The sequence below is a fragment of the Leucoraja erinacea genome, chromosome 18, assembly GCF_028641065.1.
Source record: "Leucoraja erinacea ecotype New England chromosome 18, Leri_hhj_1, whole genome shotgun sequence".
Taxonomy (NCBI): Eukaryota; Metazoa; Chordata; class Chondrichthyes; order Rajiformes; family Rajidae; genus Leucoraja; species Leucoraja erinaceus.
Genome location: NC_073394.1, coordinates 41,702,695 through 41,719,398, shown reverse-complemented (window position 1 = coordinate 41,719,398; position 16,704 = coordinate 41,702,695). Strand labels below are relative to the sequence as shown.

General features: G+C 47.1%; 1 protein-coding gene across 6 annotated transcripts in view; it reads right to left on the bottom strand.

Moving 5' to 3' along the window:
• LOC129705968 (tripartite motif-containing protein 66-like) overlaps positions 1-16,704 on the bottom strand; it is a 249,841-nt gene that overhangs the window by 91,440 nt on the left and 141,697 nt on the right. For 3 of the 6 annotated variants that reach the window (XM_055649939.1, XM_055649937.1, XM_055649940.1), the window contains exons 3-6: positions 16,184-16,325; positions 6,975-7,107; positions 6,118-6,234; positions 2,493-2,607 (exon numbers count right to left, since the gene is read on the bottom strand). In XM_055649939.1, the coding sequence (XP_055505914.1) occupies positions 2,493-2,607; positions 6,118-6,234; positions 6,975-7,107; positions 16,184-16,325 (507 nt within the window). Of the gene's footprint in view, positions 1-2,492; positions 2,608-6,117; positions 6,235-6,974; positions 7,108-16,183; positions 16,326-16,704 lie in introns of those variants that run through there. The other 3 variants (XM_055649938.1, XM_055649943.1, XM_055649942.1) reach the window with 3 other exon arrangements.

The window sequence follows — 16,704 nt, the reverse complement described above, 5'->3', positions numbered from 1 at the left end:
CCTATAACATGGTGCCCAGAACTGAACACTATACTCTAAATGCGGCCTCACCAACTTCTTATACAACTGAAACATGACCTTCCAACTTCTATACTCAATATGTAGGAATGAACTGCAGATGCTGGTTTAAACCAGAGATAGACACAAAAAGCTGGAGTAACTCAGCGGGACAGGCAGCATCTATGTAGAGAAGGAATGAGTGATGTTTCGGGTCGAGACCCTTCTTCAGACTCAGTACTATGACTGATGAAGGCCAATGTGCCAAACTCCTTTTTGACCACTTTAACTACCTGCGACTCAACCTTCATTGAACCGTGTACCTGCACTCCTAGATCCGTCCGCTCTACAACATTCCCCAGAGGCCTACCATTCACTGTGTAGGTCCTGCCTATGTTAGACTTCCCAAAATGTAACACCTCACATTTCACTCTATTAAATTCCATCAACCATTCCTCAGCCCACCTGGCCAATCGAACAAGATCCTACTGCAATTTTTCACAACCATCTTCACTGTCTGCAAAACCACTCACTTTTGTATCATCTGCAAACTTGCTAATTTTGTTGTGAATGTTATCATCCAAATCATTGATAGAGATGACAAACAGTAACGGGCCCAGCACCGAACCCTGAGGCACACCACTAATTACAGGCCTCCAGTCCGAGAAGCAACCTTCCACCATCCTTCCTTCTATGGAACCAATTTTCTATCCATTCAGCAATCTGCCTCGGATCCCATGCAATCTAACATTCCAGAGCAGCCTACCACACGGAACCTTGTGGAATGCTTTGCTGAAGTCCATGTCACGTCCTTTTTGGTCACGTGTTGAAAAAACAATCAGATTTGTGAGACACGATCTCCCACGTACAAAATCCGTAATCAGCCTTTGTCCGTTTAAATGCCTGTATAACCTATCCCTCAGAATACTCTCTAGTAACTTTCCAACCACAGATGTCAGGCTCACAGGCCTATAGTTCCCAGCATTTTCCCTGCAGCCCTTCTTGAATAGAGGCAAAACATTTGCCACCCTCCGGTCTTCCGGCACCTCTCCTGTATTCAAAGATGACTCGTAAATTTCATCCAGGGCTCCCGCAATTTCCTCTCTAGTTTCCCACAATGCCCTCGGATATATCTGATCAGGCCATGGAGAATTGTGTACCTTCATACACAATAGTACCTTCAGCGCCTCTTCGACCATAATACTGACTGATCCCAAGACACTTCCATTGACTGCCCCAATTTCATCCGTTCTACTGCCTTTCTCTTCAGTAAATACAGAGGAGAAATACTCATTGAGGACCTTGCCCATCTCCTGTGGCTACGCACAGACGTGACCGCTTTGATTCCTGAGGAGTCATACTCTTTCCCCCCTTATGTATTTATATATACATTCTCCTGCCTTTGTCCCATAACCCTGACACCCGAACTAATTAAGAATCTGTCAATCTCCATCTTAAAAATATCCATTTACTTGGCCTCCACAGCTGTCTATGGAAATTAATTCAACAGATTCACCACCTGACTAAAGAAATTCCTTCTCATTTCCTTTCTAAAGGTACGTCCTTTTACGAACCCAGGTCTCCGGCACAGCAAGCTCTGCCGCTGTGCCACTGTGGCTGCCCTTTGAGGCAATAATATAAACAGAATGCCATAAGTTTTTTCACATGTAAAAGGGAGGCAAGAGTGGACATTGGACTGCTGGAAAATGTTCTGTGAAAGGTAGTAATGGGAGATACAGAAATGGTGGATAAATTGAATACATTTCTGCCATATATCTTCACAGTAGAAGGTACCAGCAATGTGCCAGAAATTCAAGAGAGTCAGGAGCAGAGGTTAGCAGAGTTGCTATTACAAAGAAGAAGGTGCTTGGGAAACTTAAAGGGCTGACTGAGCGAAGGTGTTCACCGAAACGATCGGCCAATCTACTTTTGGTCATGAAAGAGACCATCTCTGGAGCAACGGATACAGTATATGAGGTTGGAGGAGGTGCAAGGGGACCAGTGTATTGCCTGAAAGGACTGTTGGGGTCCCTGGACAGTGTGGAGGGAGGAGGTTTGGGGACAGGTGTTGCATCTTCTGTGGTTGCTGGGGAAGGTACCTGGGGAGGGAGTGGTTTGGGTGGGAAGGGATGAGTTAACCTGGGATGTGTCACTGACGAAGGCGGAAAGGGGTGGAGATTGGAAGGTTGTAAAAACATTTTTTTTTAAAGAAAAGGGTTATGAACCTGTAAACACGCAAGGGCCAAATTGTCAGACAATTCCATGAGTGTTTAGGAAGGAACTGTTGATGCTGGTTTAAACCATAGATCGCCACAACAACAACTTTTTGTACCTATCCTGTTGAATTACTCCAATTCAACAGGATAGGCAGCACATCTGGAGACAAGGAATGGGTGGCGTTTCTGGTCGAGACCCTTACTCTGTGTTCAAGGTCAGGTGCATATGCCGCAGTGTAGTGGTTTTGAAACGTTAAAGTGAAAGTAGTTGTGCCTCACCTCCACCTGGTCCATTAGAACATTCATTCGTTTGTTTAATTCGTTTAACATGGCCATTTTTGCCATCTTAATCTGGTTTTCCACCTTCATCCTCACTTGCATTAATTCATTTAATCTGTAACACAGGTTTTCATTTCAGTAAAAAAGCATTTGAATAGGCAAAGTAGTTACACCACTTAACTAGATTGGATGAACTGAATAAATCATCTCTGAGCTGCAGCATGTACTACAAATCATTTATAATATCTACAAGCCACATGTCTGTACCAACACCTAACAAATATCAAACAATTTGGCGCATCAAAATGACAGCAACATCTTGATTCGTTTAGAGCTTAAAACTTAGAAAATAGGTGCAGGAGGCCATTCGGCCCTTCGAGCCAGCACCGTCATTCATTGAGATCTTGGCTGATCGTCCCCAATCAATAACCCGTGCCTGCCTTCTCTCCATATCCCCTTGATTCCACCAGCCCCTAGAGCTCTATCTAACTCTCTCTTAAATCCATCCAGTGATTTGGCCTCCACTGCCCTCTGTGGCAGGGAATTCCACAAATTCAAAACTCACTGGGTGAAAACGTTTTTTCTCACCTCAGTCCTAAATGACCTCCCCTTTATTCTAAGACTGTGGGCCCTGGTTCTGGACTCGCCCAATATTGGAAACATTTTTCCTGCATCTAACCTGTCCAGTTCTTTTATAATTTTATATGTTTCTATAAGATTCCCCCTCATCCTTATAAACTCCAGTGAATACAAGCCTAGTCTTTTCAATCTTTCTTCATGTGACAGTCCCGCCATCCCAGGGATCAATCTGGTGAACCTACGCTGCACTGCCTCAATCACAAGGATGTCCTTCCACAAATTAGGAGACCAAAACTGTACACAATACTCCAGATGTGGTCTTACCAGAGCCCTATACAACTGCAGAAGAACCTCTCTATTCCTATACTGAAATCCTCTTGTTATGAAGGTCAATATTTCATTAGCTTTCTTCACTGCCTGCTGTACCTGTAAGCCAACCCTCAGTACAAGGACACCCAGGTCTCGCTGCACCTCCCCCTTACCCAACCTAACCCCATTGAGATAATAATCTGCCCCCTTGTTTTTGCCACCAAAGTGGATAACCTCACCATTATCTATATTATACTGCATCTGCCACACATCTGCCCACTCACTCAACCTGTCCAGGTCACCCTGCAACCTCCTGACATCCTCTTCACAGTTCACACTGACACCCAACTTTGTGTCATCCGCAAACTTGCTTGTGTTGCTCATAATTCCCTCTTCCAAATCATTAATATATATGGTAAACAGTTGCAGCCCCAACACCGACCCTTGCGGCACTCCACTCGCCACTGCCTGCCATTCTGAAAAGGACCCGTTCACTCCTCTCTTTGCTTCCTGTCTGCCAACCAATTTTCTATCCATGTCAACACCCTACCCCCAATACCATGTGCTCTAATTTTAGTCACCAGTCTCCCGTGCGGAACCTTATCAAAGGCTTTCTGAAAGTCTAGATACACTACATCCACTGGAATCCCTTCATCCATTTTACTTGTCACATCCTCAAAAAATTCCACAAGATTAATCAAGCATGATTTCCCTTTCATAAATCCATGCTGACTTGGACTAATCATTTTACTGCTATCCAAATGCCCCATTATTACCTCTTTAATAATTGACTCCAGCATCTTTCCCATCACCGAAGTCAGGGTAACTGGGCAAGTGGGCTGAAGAATGGTAAATGGAGCTTAATGTGCACATGCAAAGTGTTGCCTTTTGGGATGTCACAAACCAGGGCAGAACCTACATGGAGAATGGCAGGGCCCTGGGTAGTGTTATACAGCTGAGGAATCTAGGAATACAGGTACATAGTTGCTTGAAAGTGGAATCATAAGTAGATGGGATGGTCAAAAAGTCACTCATCAGTCAGGATATTCAGTTCAAAAAAAGGATATTATGTTACAAATATACAATACATTGGTGCGGCTGCATTTGGAGTATTGTAGGTAGACACAAAATGCTGGAGTAACTCAGTCGAAACAGGCAGCATCTCTGGAGAAAAGCAATGTCACCCATTCTGTTTATCGGCGGCCCAATAAGAAAACATACTTGTGGTGAAATCCAACCTTATTCCATTAAATCCACAGGAACATTTCAACAGCCGGCTGCTTGCGTTGGGCTTTACTGACTAGTGTGCCCGAGCGAGAGAGAGAGAGATACAAAGAGTATTTGTGTAGTACCGTAATACCATATAAAGGGTGACATGCACATATGTGTAGCGAAGGTTCCAATCAGCGGGTTTGGTTTGCAGACACGACCTGCACGTGTACGATAATAACCTCCAGCACACAACTCATCCTTCACTGGGGAAGCAAGTCCCTTATCGGGTGAATGTGGAGGAGAAGACACCGGTGGAGATTGGGGCACCGGGGAAGGCAGGGATGGCACTGGCATCGGCAGGGGAATCGCTGGAGCAGCATTCGCAGAGCGTTAGGGAAGACTGGTCCGGATAAGGACGTGTAGGTGCCAGTTCATTAACCAGGAGGTGTTGGCTGGTCCGCTGATATATGCCGTTGTCAATACTGACCAGGTACGAGCGTGGTTTCATGGTGGACTCTAGAATGACACCGAGGCGGTCGTAACCTCAGAGTGACCGCAATCGGACAACCTGTCCCTTGGTGAGCGGTTGAAGCGGCGAGCTGGTTTTATCATAGTATTTTCTTTGTATGTTGTGGCGGCGTTGGAACTGGGATAACTGATGGCACACTAACTTGTGGGTCTAGTAGTTGCTTGGCCATAGGCAGAGTCTGGCATTATCGATTAAACATGTGAATTAAATAAAATACCAGAGCAAAAGGAGGTGACAGATTTTTGGTTATTGAATAAAGCTACTACTTGTGGATAAAAGCTGATTTTATGTCTGGCTGTGGCAGCTTTGACAGTCCGGAGTCGCCTTCCAGAGGGAAGTGATTCAAAAGGTTTGTGGCCAGGGTGAAAGGGGTCAGAGATGATCTTACCCACTCGCTTCCTGGCCCTTGCAGTGTACAGTTTGTCAATGGAGGGAAGGTTGCAGCCAATAACCTTCTCAGCTGATCGGACGATTCGCTGCAGCATCTGGCTGTTGTGCTTGGTGGCTGAGCCAAACCAGACCATGATGGAGAATGTGAGGACAGACTCTACAATGGCCGTATAGAATTGGACTATCATTGCCTGTAGCAGATTGTGTTTCCTCAGCTGCCGCAGGAAATACATCCTCTGTTGTGCCTTATTGATGCTGCCTGTCCCACTGAGATACTCCAGCATTTTGTGTCTACCTTCAATTTAAACCAGCATCTGCAGTTCTTTCCTGCACATTTGGAGTATTGTATTGAGTTTTAGTCACCCTTCAATGGGAAGGACGTTGTTAAGTTGGAAAGAGTGCAGAGAAGATTTACAAGGATGCTGCCCGGACTTGAGGGCCTGAGCTACAGAGAGGTGGGTAGGCTGCAACCTGTTCCTTGGTGCGCAGCAGGGATGATTTTCTGGAGGTGCATAAGATTATGAGGAGAAAAAACTAGGGTGAAGACACAAAGTCTGATCCTAATGGCAATTTTAATTCTTCCAAACCTAAATCAATGCCTATTACCTGTCCTGTGCTTGTTTTGCTGAATTCTGCATTTTGATTCTTTTCTCTTCCATTTTCAGAGTCAGCTCCTCCAAAGTGACCTTCTGATTCTGTAAAACATCTTCCAGATATTTGAAACTGTGGGTGAAAATTTTTTTTGAAAAATAGGTTACAAAAATCAACATCTGTGCAGCCACTGATAACCCTTAGACGCTGTAATGCTTTTGACCTTCGGACAGATATGTTATCATTACAAGCTCCTCCCACTCTTACAAACGTAAGTTCTCTCAGCACTCTGTTAAGTTACAACTTCACTCTTAAGGGCCTGTCCCACGAGCATGCGACCTGCATGCGGCAAGCGCGACCTAACACGGTCCCACTTCGATCGTTGGAGCCGTATGGAGTTGTGCGGAGCTGGTCCCTACATCGTTCCGAAAAACTGACCGTGTTTAAAAATTCCGCGCGGCAACAGCCTGCCGGCCCGCAGCCACCTCGGCGCCGTGTCACTCACTCGACCTCCGCGCGGCTCCCGCTTCTGGTTTGGTCACGCTTGCCGCATGCCATACAGCTCAAGCGACCACGTTAGGTCATGCTTGCCGCATGCAGGCGCATGCTGGTGGGACCGGCCCTTTAGTTCACGCTTGCCGCTTGCAGGTCGCATGCTCGTGGGACAGGCCCTTTACTTTCTCTCCTTATCTGAATTATAAAAATTGATGTCAGCATCATCATTTATGCAGTCTCTTAATTCCAAGGGTATTTATCCAAGATATTACATTGGGATTTTGAAAGTTCTGAAATAAAAGCACGGACAGGAATATTGGAACATAATTTTTCAAAGAGTAAGATCTTGAATAGCACTGTGGCTCTAATCCCCTTACCTATGTTCTTTGTGTTGTGTTAGTTGGCAGGTCCAGCAGACCAGGATGTCACAGGTTTCACAGAAAAGCTTCAGTGGCTCGTTGGTGTGAAGTGGGCAGACCAGTGAGAACTTATTGACTTCACTCTCGTCACCTATACATTAAAAAAATAGTACTTAAGATAGAACAATTAGAATGCTAATGTTTTGAAAATGAATGGTATCAGCTAACTTTGTGCTTGTGAATACATTGGATTTACAGAAACGATCGAGGGAAAACAATGCATAGGTTTTAATATAGTTTTGCTAAATATAGTTATCCTATCCAAAAGCTGGTGAACGTCGACACTCATTTTTCAAAAGATGCAAAAACAACAGGCAAGATCATTAATTTTTGCAGACCGATTCCAACCAAGTAAACAACCCTATAATCCTAAACAGTGCATCAGAAACCTGTTCAGTCACATGAAAAAGGGAGATCAAGCTACAAGAAGATGAGGTTCAAAGGCAAATCATGGTGTTTTATTCTGCAACTATGATTCATGTTGCATAGAGCCATCGTGAAGATGTAGACAGCACTACTGAGGAGAATTTTATATTCACAGATATTAGCAACCAGTAGAATCTATGTCTACGGTTCAAGTCAAAGACCTGTCATCAGAACTGGGAAAAGAGAAGATATTAACAAAATGTTTAAAGCTTTTTTTGGTCAACATCTATGTCAATAATTAGAAAGGCCAAAGAGAAGGGAAGAGAAATTATTTGGACATGATCTCAACAGGTTCTTGCACCACAACTGAAAAATGTATAGGTATAGAAAAAAATGATAGATGAAATTACTCTTCTGCATTTCCACCACCTTCATTTACTCAACCTCCCCACTCCATCTTCCCTTCATGGATCTCCAAACACAATCCCTTTCCAGCTAAATAGTGGATCATTTACTCTGGGTTACAATACAGGACCCACCCTGCCAATCCAGATACAAGAGTCAAGAGTGTTTTATTGTCATATGTCCCAGATAGAACAATGAGATTCTAACTTGCTGCAGCACAACAGAATATGTAAACATAGTGCACTGTAAACAATATTATAAATGAGAGAAAACAAAGTTAAGTGTGTATATATACACATATTCACAAGAACACACACGATATATATATATATATATATATATATATATATATATATATACACACACACACACACATACTCATGAAACAAACAGTAGTAATGCAATAATCATAGTAATACATAAAATAGTCTATTGTAGTTCAGAGCTTATTTGAGGTTGTAGTGTTTAATAGCCTGATGGCTATAGGGAAAAAGCTGTTCCTGAACCTGGACGTTACAGTTTTCAGGCTCCTGTACCTTCTTCCTGATGGCAGGGGTGAAATGAGTGTGTGGCCAGGGTGGTGTGGGTCCTGATGCTGTTGGTTGCCTTGGTGAGGCTGCAACTCTGATAAACCCCTTCGATGGTGGGGAGGTCAGAGCTGGTGATGGACAGTTCACAACTTTTTGCAGTCTTTTCCGCTTCCGGGCATTCAAGTTGCAGAACCAGGCCATGATGCAACCAGTCGATATGCTCTCTACTATACACCTGTAGAAGCTCAAGAGAATCCTCTCTGACATACCGAATCTCCGTCATCTTCTCAGGAAGTAGAGGCGTTGATGCGCTTTATTTAGAATTGCATCAGTGTGCTGGGTCCAGGAAAGATCTTTGGAAATATGCACGCCCAGGAATTTGATGTTTTTGACTCTCTCCACCATCGTCCCATTGATATAAACAGGATTGTGCGTCCTCATCCTTCTTCTTCCTGTCCACACTCAGTTCATTGGTTTTACTGATATAGAGCCAGGTTGTTGTGCTGGCACCATTTGGTCAGTCGCTCGATCTCACTTCTATACTCATGAATATCTGTAATTCGCCCAACAACGGTGGTGTTGTCGGCGAACTTGAAGATGGAGTTCGCACTGTGTACAGCTACACAATGGTGAGTATAGAGTCAGTGGAGCCTTGAGGTGCTCCCATACTGATTGTTAATGAGGAAGAAGTATTTCTGCCAATTCAAACAGACTGTGGTCTGTGGATGAGGAAGTCGAGGATCCAATTGCAGAGGGATGCGCAGAGACCCAGTTCCGTGAGCTTAGTCACCAGCTTTTGTATCAAAACTAATTTATTTAATTATGATCAAGATACTGGATCATTGGGACTTCTTTTGGGGAAGGTGGGACCTGTACAGAAAGGATGGGTTGCAGTTGAACCCGAGGGGCACCAATATCCTGGCGGGGAAATTTGCAAAGGCTACTGGGGAGACTTTAAACTAGAATGGTTGGGGCGAGGGACTCAAATAGCGAAAGCTAGTAGACAGAATGGGAGTCAGGAAGCAGAAAAAGGAAGCACTCGGGCACAAGAGGAGAAAGAAGAAAAAGGAAATAAACAGAGAATAAGAGAGGGTGGGTTTCTTAAATGTGCATATTTTAATTCTAGGAGCATTGTAAGAAAGGTGGATGAGCTTAGAGCCTGGATTGACACCTGGAAGTATGATGTTGTGGCGATCAGTGAAACATGGTTGCAGGAGGGCTGTGATTGGAAACTAAATATTCCAGGATTTCGTAGCTTCAGGTGTGATAGAATTGGAGGGGCAACAGGTGGAGGTGTTGCATTGCTTATCAGGGAAGATATTACAGCAGTGCTTTGGCAGGATAGATTAGAGGGCTCACCTAGGGAGGCTATTTGGGTGGAACTGAGAAGTGGGAAAGGTGTAGCAACACTTATAGGGGTGTATTATAGACCGCCAAATGGGGAACGAGAATTGGAAGAGCAAATATGTAAGGAGATAGCAAATATTAGTAGTAAGCACAAGGTAGTGATTGTGGGAGATTTCAACTTTCCACACATAGACTGGGAAACACATTCTGTAAATGGGCTGGATGGTTTGGAGTTTGTAAAATGTGTGCAGGATAGTTTTTTGCAGCAATACATAGAGGTACCTACTAGAGGAGGGGCAGTGTTGGACCTCCTGTTAGGAAATGAAACGGGACAGGTGGCGGAGGTATGCGTTGGGGAGCACTTCGGGTCCAGTGATCACAATACCATTATTTTCAATATAATTATGGAGAGGGTCAGAACTGGACCTAGGGTTGAGATTTTTGATTGGAGAAAGGCTAACTTTGATGAGATGCAAAATGATTTAAAAGGAGTGAACTGGGACATTTTGTTTTATGGGAAAGATGTGGAAGAGAAATGGAGGACATTTAAAGGTGAAATTTTAAGAGTACAGAATCTTTATGTTCCTGTTCGGTTGAAAGGAAACAGTGAAAATTGGAAAGAGCCCTGGTTTTCAAGGGAAATTGGACTCTTGGTTCGGAAAAAGAGGGAGATCTACAATAATTATAGGCAGCATGGAGTAAATGAGGTGCTTGAGGAGTATAAAGAATGTAAAAAGAATCTTAAGAAATAAATTAGAAAAGCTAAAAGAAGCTAAAAGGAGAAGGTAATGAATTGTTAGCACCTCAGAAACATATTAATGACTTGCCAATTTGGTTTGGAGATACAGAGATACAGCACGGAAACAGGCACTTGGGCCCACCAAGCCCGCACCAACCAATGATCCCCACACATGAGCACACACACATGGGGCAATTGACCCTTTTATCAAGCCAATTAACCTACAAAATTGTACCTCTTTGGAGTGTGAGAGGAAACTGAAGATCTTGGAGAAAACCCAGGCGGTTGCAGGAAGAACGTACAAACTCCGTACAGACAGCACCCATAGTCAGGATCGACATAAGTGATTTTTAATTTTTTACTTTAATTTAGTAAATATGTTTATATAGAAAATGCACCTGTAACTGGAAACCCGATATTTGATCTAGTTCAAAGATTTAAGGAGAATGCTTGTTCCTTCAAAGAAGAAATTCAATCAATGGGGATTAATAACAACATAAACCACAAGGAAAGCTTTAAAAGTCAAAGCAGGAATCAAGACAAACATGGCTTTGAATTCAACCTCCTGTTTTCCTCATATTGCTCAATTGTATAAGAAATGTGAGACCAGATTTATTATTGGGGTGGCACATTGGCACAACTGGAAGAGCTGCAGCCTCAGAACGTCAGAGACCTGTGTGCAATCTCTGGGTGCTCCAGTTTCCTCCCATTTCCGTAGTTTCCGAAGACTACAGAAAGCAGGTCTCCCCACTACACACCTACAAACTTTTTACAGGGGGACAATCGAGAGCACATTAACCTACGGCATCACTTCCTGGTTCGGGAGCTGCAAGGCGTACGAGCGGCACCAACTAGACAGGATTGTGAAGACCACCAGCAGGATTGGTTGTTTGGTTGTTTGTCTTTTGCACAAAAGTCCGCGAGCATTGCCACTTTCATTTCACTGCACATCTCGTATGTCTATGTGACAAATAAACTTGACTTGATTTGACTTGACTTGACTTGATTGGTGTTCCACTCCCTTTCCTGCTGGACATATACAGGAAGAGATGTATCACCAGAGCCAATCTCCATCATCAAAAACCCCTACCACCCATCGCATCACATATTCTCCATCCTGCCATCTGGGAAGAGGTACAGGAGCATTAGCTGCAAAACCAGCAGGATGCTCCTCAGCTTCTTCCCGCAGCCTATAAGACTAATAAATGGACTTTGCCCCCTGCCAAAGTATCGCGCACCAACCACCAACCTGGACACACTGCAGCAGCGCCACTGTCGTGCCGCTGCCGATCGGAACGCCTGTTGATGTTTAGTAGAGAGTAGAGTGTTTAATTTGTTCATGATATATGTATTTTTATTTCTATTTATTTTTTACTGCACACTGAATGGACACTGGTTGAGCAACGTTTTTTTGTTTCCTCTGGGTATGTGAGTACTCAGGAAAATGACAATAAAGATATACTTGATACTTGATACTTGATACAATCCAAAGACGTAAATTAATTGGCTACTGTAGATTGTAAATTGTCCCTAGTGTGCAGGAGAGTGCTTGTGTAAGGTGTGAAAGCAGGTCGGTGTGGCCTTGGTGGGCCGAAGGGCCTGTTTCCACACTGTAAAGTCTAAAGTCCTTGAGCAAAGAGCGTACTCGATTTATACAAAGCTTTGCAAGGCCACAAAGCAAAAATAACTGATGGAATAATTTAAGGAGATTTTACACAATACAATAGCTGTTAGAAGCTTCATCATATCCCTCTTCAAATTTCTGTCAGAGGGTGGTGAATCGGGCCCTGTCTTTCGACGTGATCTCCGTTAAACTACCTACATTCTGGACCGCCCGGCCTGGCGTCTGGTTTCAGCAGGCGGAGGCCCAATTCCAGCTGCGGGGCATTGCGGGTGACGACACCTGCTACATCTACCTGGGGGCCCTCGACCTGGACACGGCCAGAGAAGTCACTCAGTTCCTCGAAGACCCCCCCGGCCGCTGAGAAATACCTGGGCCTTAAGGAGATCCTGCTCCAGGTTTACAGGCTCAGCCAGATGGAACGGGCTGCCTGGCTCCTTCATATGGAGGGCCTAGGCGACCGGCGGCCATCAAGCCTCCTTAATGAAATGGTTGTGCTCCTGGATGGGCACACGCCGTGCCTCATGTTTGAGTATATTTACCTGCATCTGCTGCCGGCCGACATCCGCCTGCAGCTCGCCGACACCCGGGCCCTCGGCAGGCGCGCTGACGTGCCGGGATGACATCAGCGCGCTGGCTGTCACTCCGGCAGCGCCCGATTTCCTCCGGTGGGGCGAGGGAGCTGTGGAAGGAGTGACAGCGGCATCCCGGAGGCCTGTACGATCGCCCCCCCCCCCCCCGTGGCCATGGCGGGTTCTGCACCTGCAGTCCAGCACCAGCAAGCTCCAAGCGCCACCAGCGCTGGGGTGCTGCAGCACGACAATGCCGTCAGCCATGCACGTTCCCGGGAAATGCTGGGGCCGGCTGCCAATAATCCCCGTGGTGGCCGTCCAGGTTCACCGCCTCTTCACCTGGGATCGGCGCTCCGCGGGTCGCTTCCTCGTGGTTACTGGGGCGGAGCTGAGCATCCTGCCCCCTTCGCTGGTGGACATTCGTTCCAGTAAGCCCCAATCGTCGACCCCCAAGCACAGGGTGGTGCATTTCATATCAACTACCGGCCCACCCCCCCCACGCACAAGCACGCCGACTGCCGCCGGACAAGCTACGTCTGGCACGGCAGGAGTTCCGCACGATGGAGTCCTTGGGGATCGTCCGCCCTTCGAACAGCCCACGGGCGTCCCCACTCCACATGGTCACCAAGACAAGCAGGGGCTGGCAACCTTGCGGGGATTATCGGCGGCTGAATACCGCTACTGCCGCGGATCGATAGCCCGTGCCCCGCATCCAGGTCTTCACCGCCCATTTGGCCGGGTCTACTATCTTCTCAAAAGTGTATTTGGTGCGGGGCTATAACCAGATCCCGGTCCACCTGGAGGATGTGCCCAAGGCGCCAATCATTTGCCGTTTGGATTGTATGAGTTTGTGCGGATGCCATTCAGCCATAAGAACGCCGTGCAGGCATTTCAACAGCTAATGGATGGGGTGTGTCGCGGTCTCGAGTTTTTGTTCATCTACCTTGATGACACCTTGGTGACCAACCGCTCGCGGCAGGAGCACTGTGCCCACCTCTGGCAGCTCTGTCAGCCGCTCAGTGAGCATGGTTTGGCAGTGAACCTCGCCAAGTGCCGGTTTGGGGTGACCACCATCAATTTCTTCGGCCATCACGTGACTTCACAAGACGCAGTTCCCCTGCCGGACAAGGTCAATGTTTCCCCGTCCATACAAAGGTATGGTGGCCTTTTATCACCATTTTATGACACATCTTGCGGCCGCTGTATCATCTTCTGGCGGGTTGGCGTAAGGACGTCAAGTGGACCGAAGAGGCGGTGGCAGCATTTGACGCCGTAAAGGAGGCCCTTCCTCGGCAGCGCTGCTGGTTCACCCGCGGGAGGATGCCCCGACTGCCCTTACGGAGTCGGCGTTTGGTGCCGTGCTGGAACAACTGACGGATGGGGGTTGGCGGCCACTGGCCTTCTTCAGCCGGAGTTGGCGGACATCTCGGAGTACACCACCTCCATCTGCTTCATCGAGGGGAAGGAGAACCGGATAGCCGACGCATTGTCCCACCCTGCCATCGAAGCCGTGTTCGAGGTGGCGTCTGGCATTGACTATTCTGCCCTGGCGGAGGCGCAGCTCACGGACGGTCGCTCAGTTACCATATAATAACCATATAACAATTACAGCACGGAAACAGGCCATCTCGACCCTTCTAGTCCGTGCCGAACACATAATCTCCCCTAGTCCCATATACCTGCGCTCAGCCCATAACCCTCCATTCCCTTCCCATCCATATAACTATCCAATTTATTTTTAAATGATAAAAACGAACCTGCCTCCACCACCTTCACTGGAAGCTCATTCCACACAGCTACCACTCTCTGAGTAAAGAAGTTCCCCCTCATGTTACCCCTAAACTTCAGTCCCTTAATTCTCATGTCATGTCCCCTTGTTTGAATCTTCCCTACTCTCAGTGGGAAAAGCTTTTCCACGTTCACGTGGCATGGCTGCGCAAGCAGGTTGGCCACTGGGCCCGCACCTCCATTCCGTGCCAGACGGCAAAAATCCAGCGCCACGTCTGGGCGTCCCTCCAGGAGTTTGGTCTGCCAGGCGTTTCGACCACCTCCACATGGACATTGTGGGGCCTCTCCCGCCATCCTGGGGCATCACCCACCTCCCCACGATGGTGGACCGCTTCACCCGGTGGCCGGAGGCCATACTGCTGGCCAATACTTCAATGGCTACGTGCTCTCATGCGTTGTCCGCGCACTGGATTGCTCGCTTTGGGGTGCCGTTGGACATCTCCTCGGACCGGGGGCCACAGTTCACCTCCGAGCTGTGGTCGTCCATGGCTCACCTGTTGGGTGTGCACCTGTGGTCGGCCATGGCCTATCACCCGCAAGCAAACAGCCTAGTGGAGAGGTTCCACCGGCAGCTCAAGGTAGCACTGAAGGAGCGACTCTCCGGCCCGGACTGGATGGACGAGCTGCCGTGAGTCTTGCTGGGCATCCGAACTGCGCCTATGGAGGACTTGGCCTCATCTTCAGCAGAGCACGTTTACAGGTTTCCGCTCACTGTGTCCGAGCAGTTCGTGCCGTGGGCGCCGGGGCAGAAGGGACCACCCTCATTCACCCTACAGTGCCTTCGCGAGCGCGACAGGCTCGCGCCAGTGCTGATGTCCACCCATGGGACATTCTGCCTGTATGCGCCATCAGCCCTCCGGGACTGCCCCTATGTTTTCCTGCGCCGTGATGCCCTCGGGATGCCGCTCCACAGGCCGTTGGACATGGACAGTCGACCTTTGTGTTGGACATGGGGGGGGGGGGAGGCCGGAGGCCGTGTCGATTGACCAGTTAAAGCCGGCACATTTGGACGTCGCCCCCCCTTCCTGACTCCCTCCACATGTCCCTCCGCCGACCACTATGTCGGCCGACTTCCGTACACGGTCCGTTAGGGTTGTATGCCCGCCGGTGCGTTTCGTGCCTCCTGTTCTGGGGGGGGTCCAGTCCACTATCGAACCCCTTGGCATGAAAATGGACTAGTCCGTGGGCGGCCCTTAGCCACAGGGATAAAGCGTAAGGGTTTAGGCGCAATCTTTCTCTTGCAGACCCGACTGGACCAGAGAACAAGAACGAATAAAATTCCTCCCGAAATACCCGGCTTCTCGCCTTCATTTTGGGCTTATCGTCACGCCAAATATTCTTCATTAGTACGGATGTCAGAGGTAATGGGGAGAAGGCAGGAGAATGGGGTTAGGAGGGAGAGATAGATGAACCATGATTGAATGGAGGCTTGATGGGCCGAATGGCCTAATTCTGCTCTTATCATTTATGATCTTATGATAAATAGCACGGCAAAGTAAGTGGCATGGCTGCCGATGTGGCACGCTGCAGTTGTAAATTTACAAAATGACAGCTCTCATGTAAATATGGTCTCCCATGTGTAAGCAACTGATATATCACATCTTCAAAGTGACTGGCAACTTCGTGGAATATATTTGTAGGAACGGTATCTGAAGAAAGGTTTCGACCCGAAACGTTGCCTATTTCCTTCACTCTATAGATGCTGCCTCACCCGCTGAGTTTCTCCAGCATTTTTGTCTACCATATATTTGCAGGACCTATCACATTTTGTGGTTCTCAGGAATTGTACAATCCCTTACCTGCAGTGTGTTCGGAGGTTAACAGCTTATGATGCTTTGTATCTGTCCCATGCAAATGCTCTTCTGAACATGCACTACATAGCCACTTACTGCAGTCTGAACAGAACTTGAAGGCTTGTTTATTTTCACATGCTGAGCACTGCTGGCAAGAACAAACAAAGAATAAGTTTAGCCGTTTAATTTATAAGCAACTCACATCCTCTAAAGTTTGCTTAAATTGCTGGAGAAGAAATAGCATGTCACTGTTCGTTCAAAGACTGATATCCTCAAAGTGAAAAGTAATATCCTTACTTCAGAAATACAACAGAATATAGAGAGATTTGCTTCTATAACAACACTTAAAAAGCATTTGAACAGGAAAGATTGAGAGGGATATGGGCCAAACATGGGCAGGTGGGACTAGTGGAGATGTGGCACTGTGGTAGGCAAGGGCCAAAGGGTCTGTTTTCATGCTGTATCACTCTTTCCTGACGGCCCAGGCAGCGGGAAGGCTTCCCGACAGGCAGCGGCTATGGACTGGG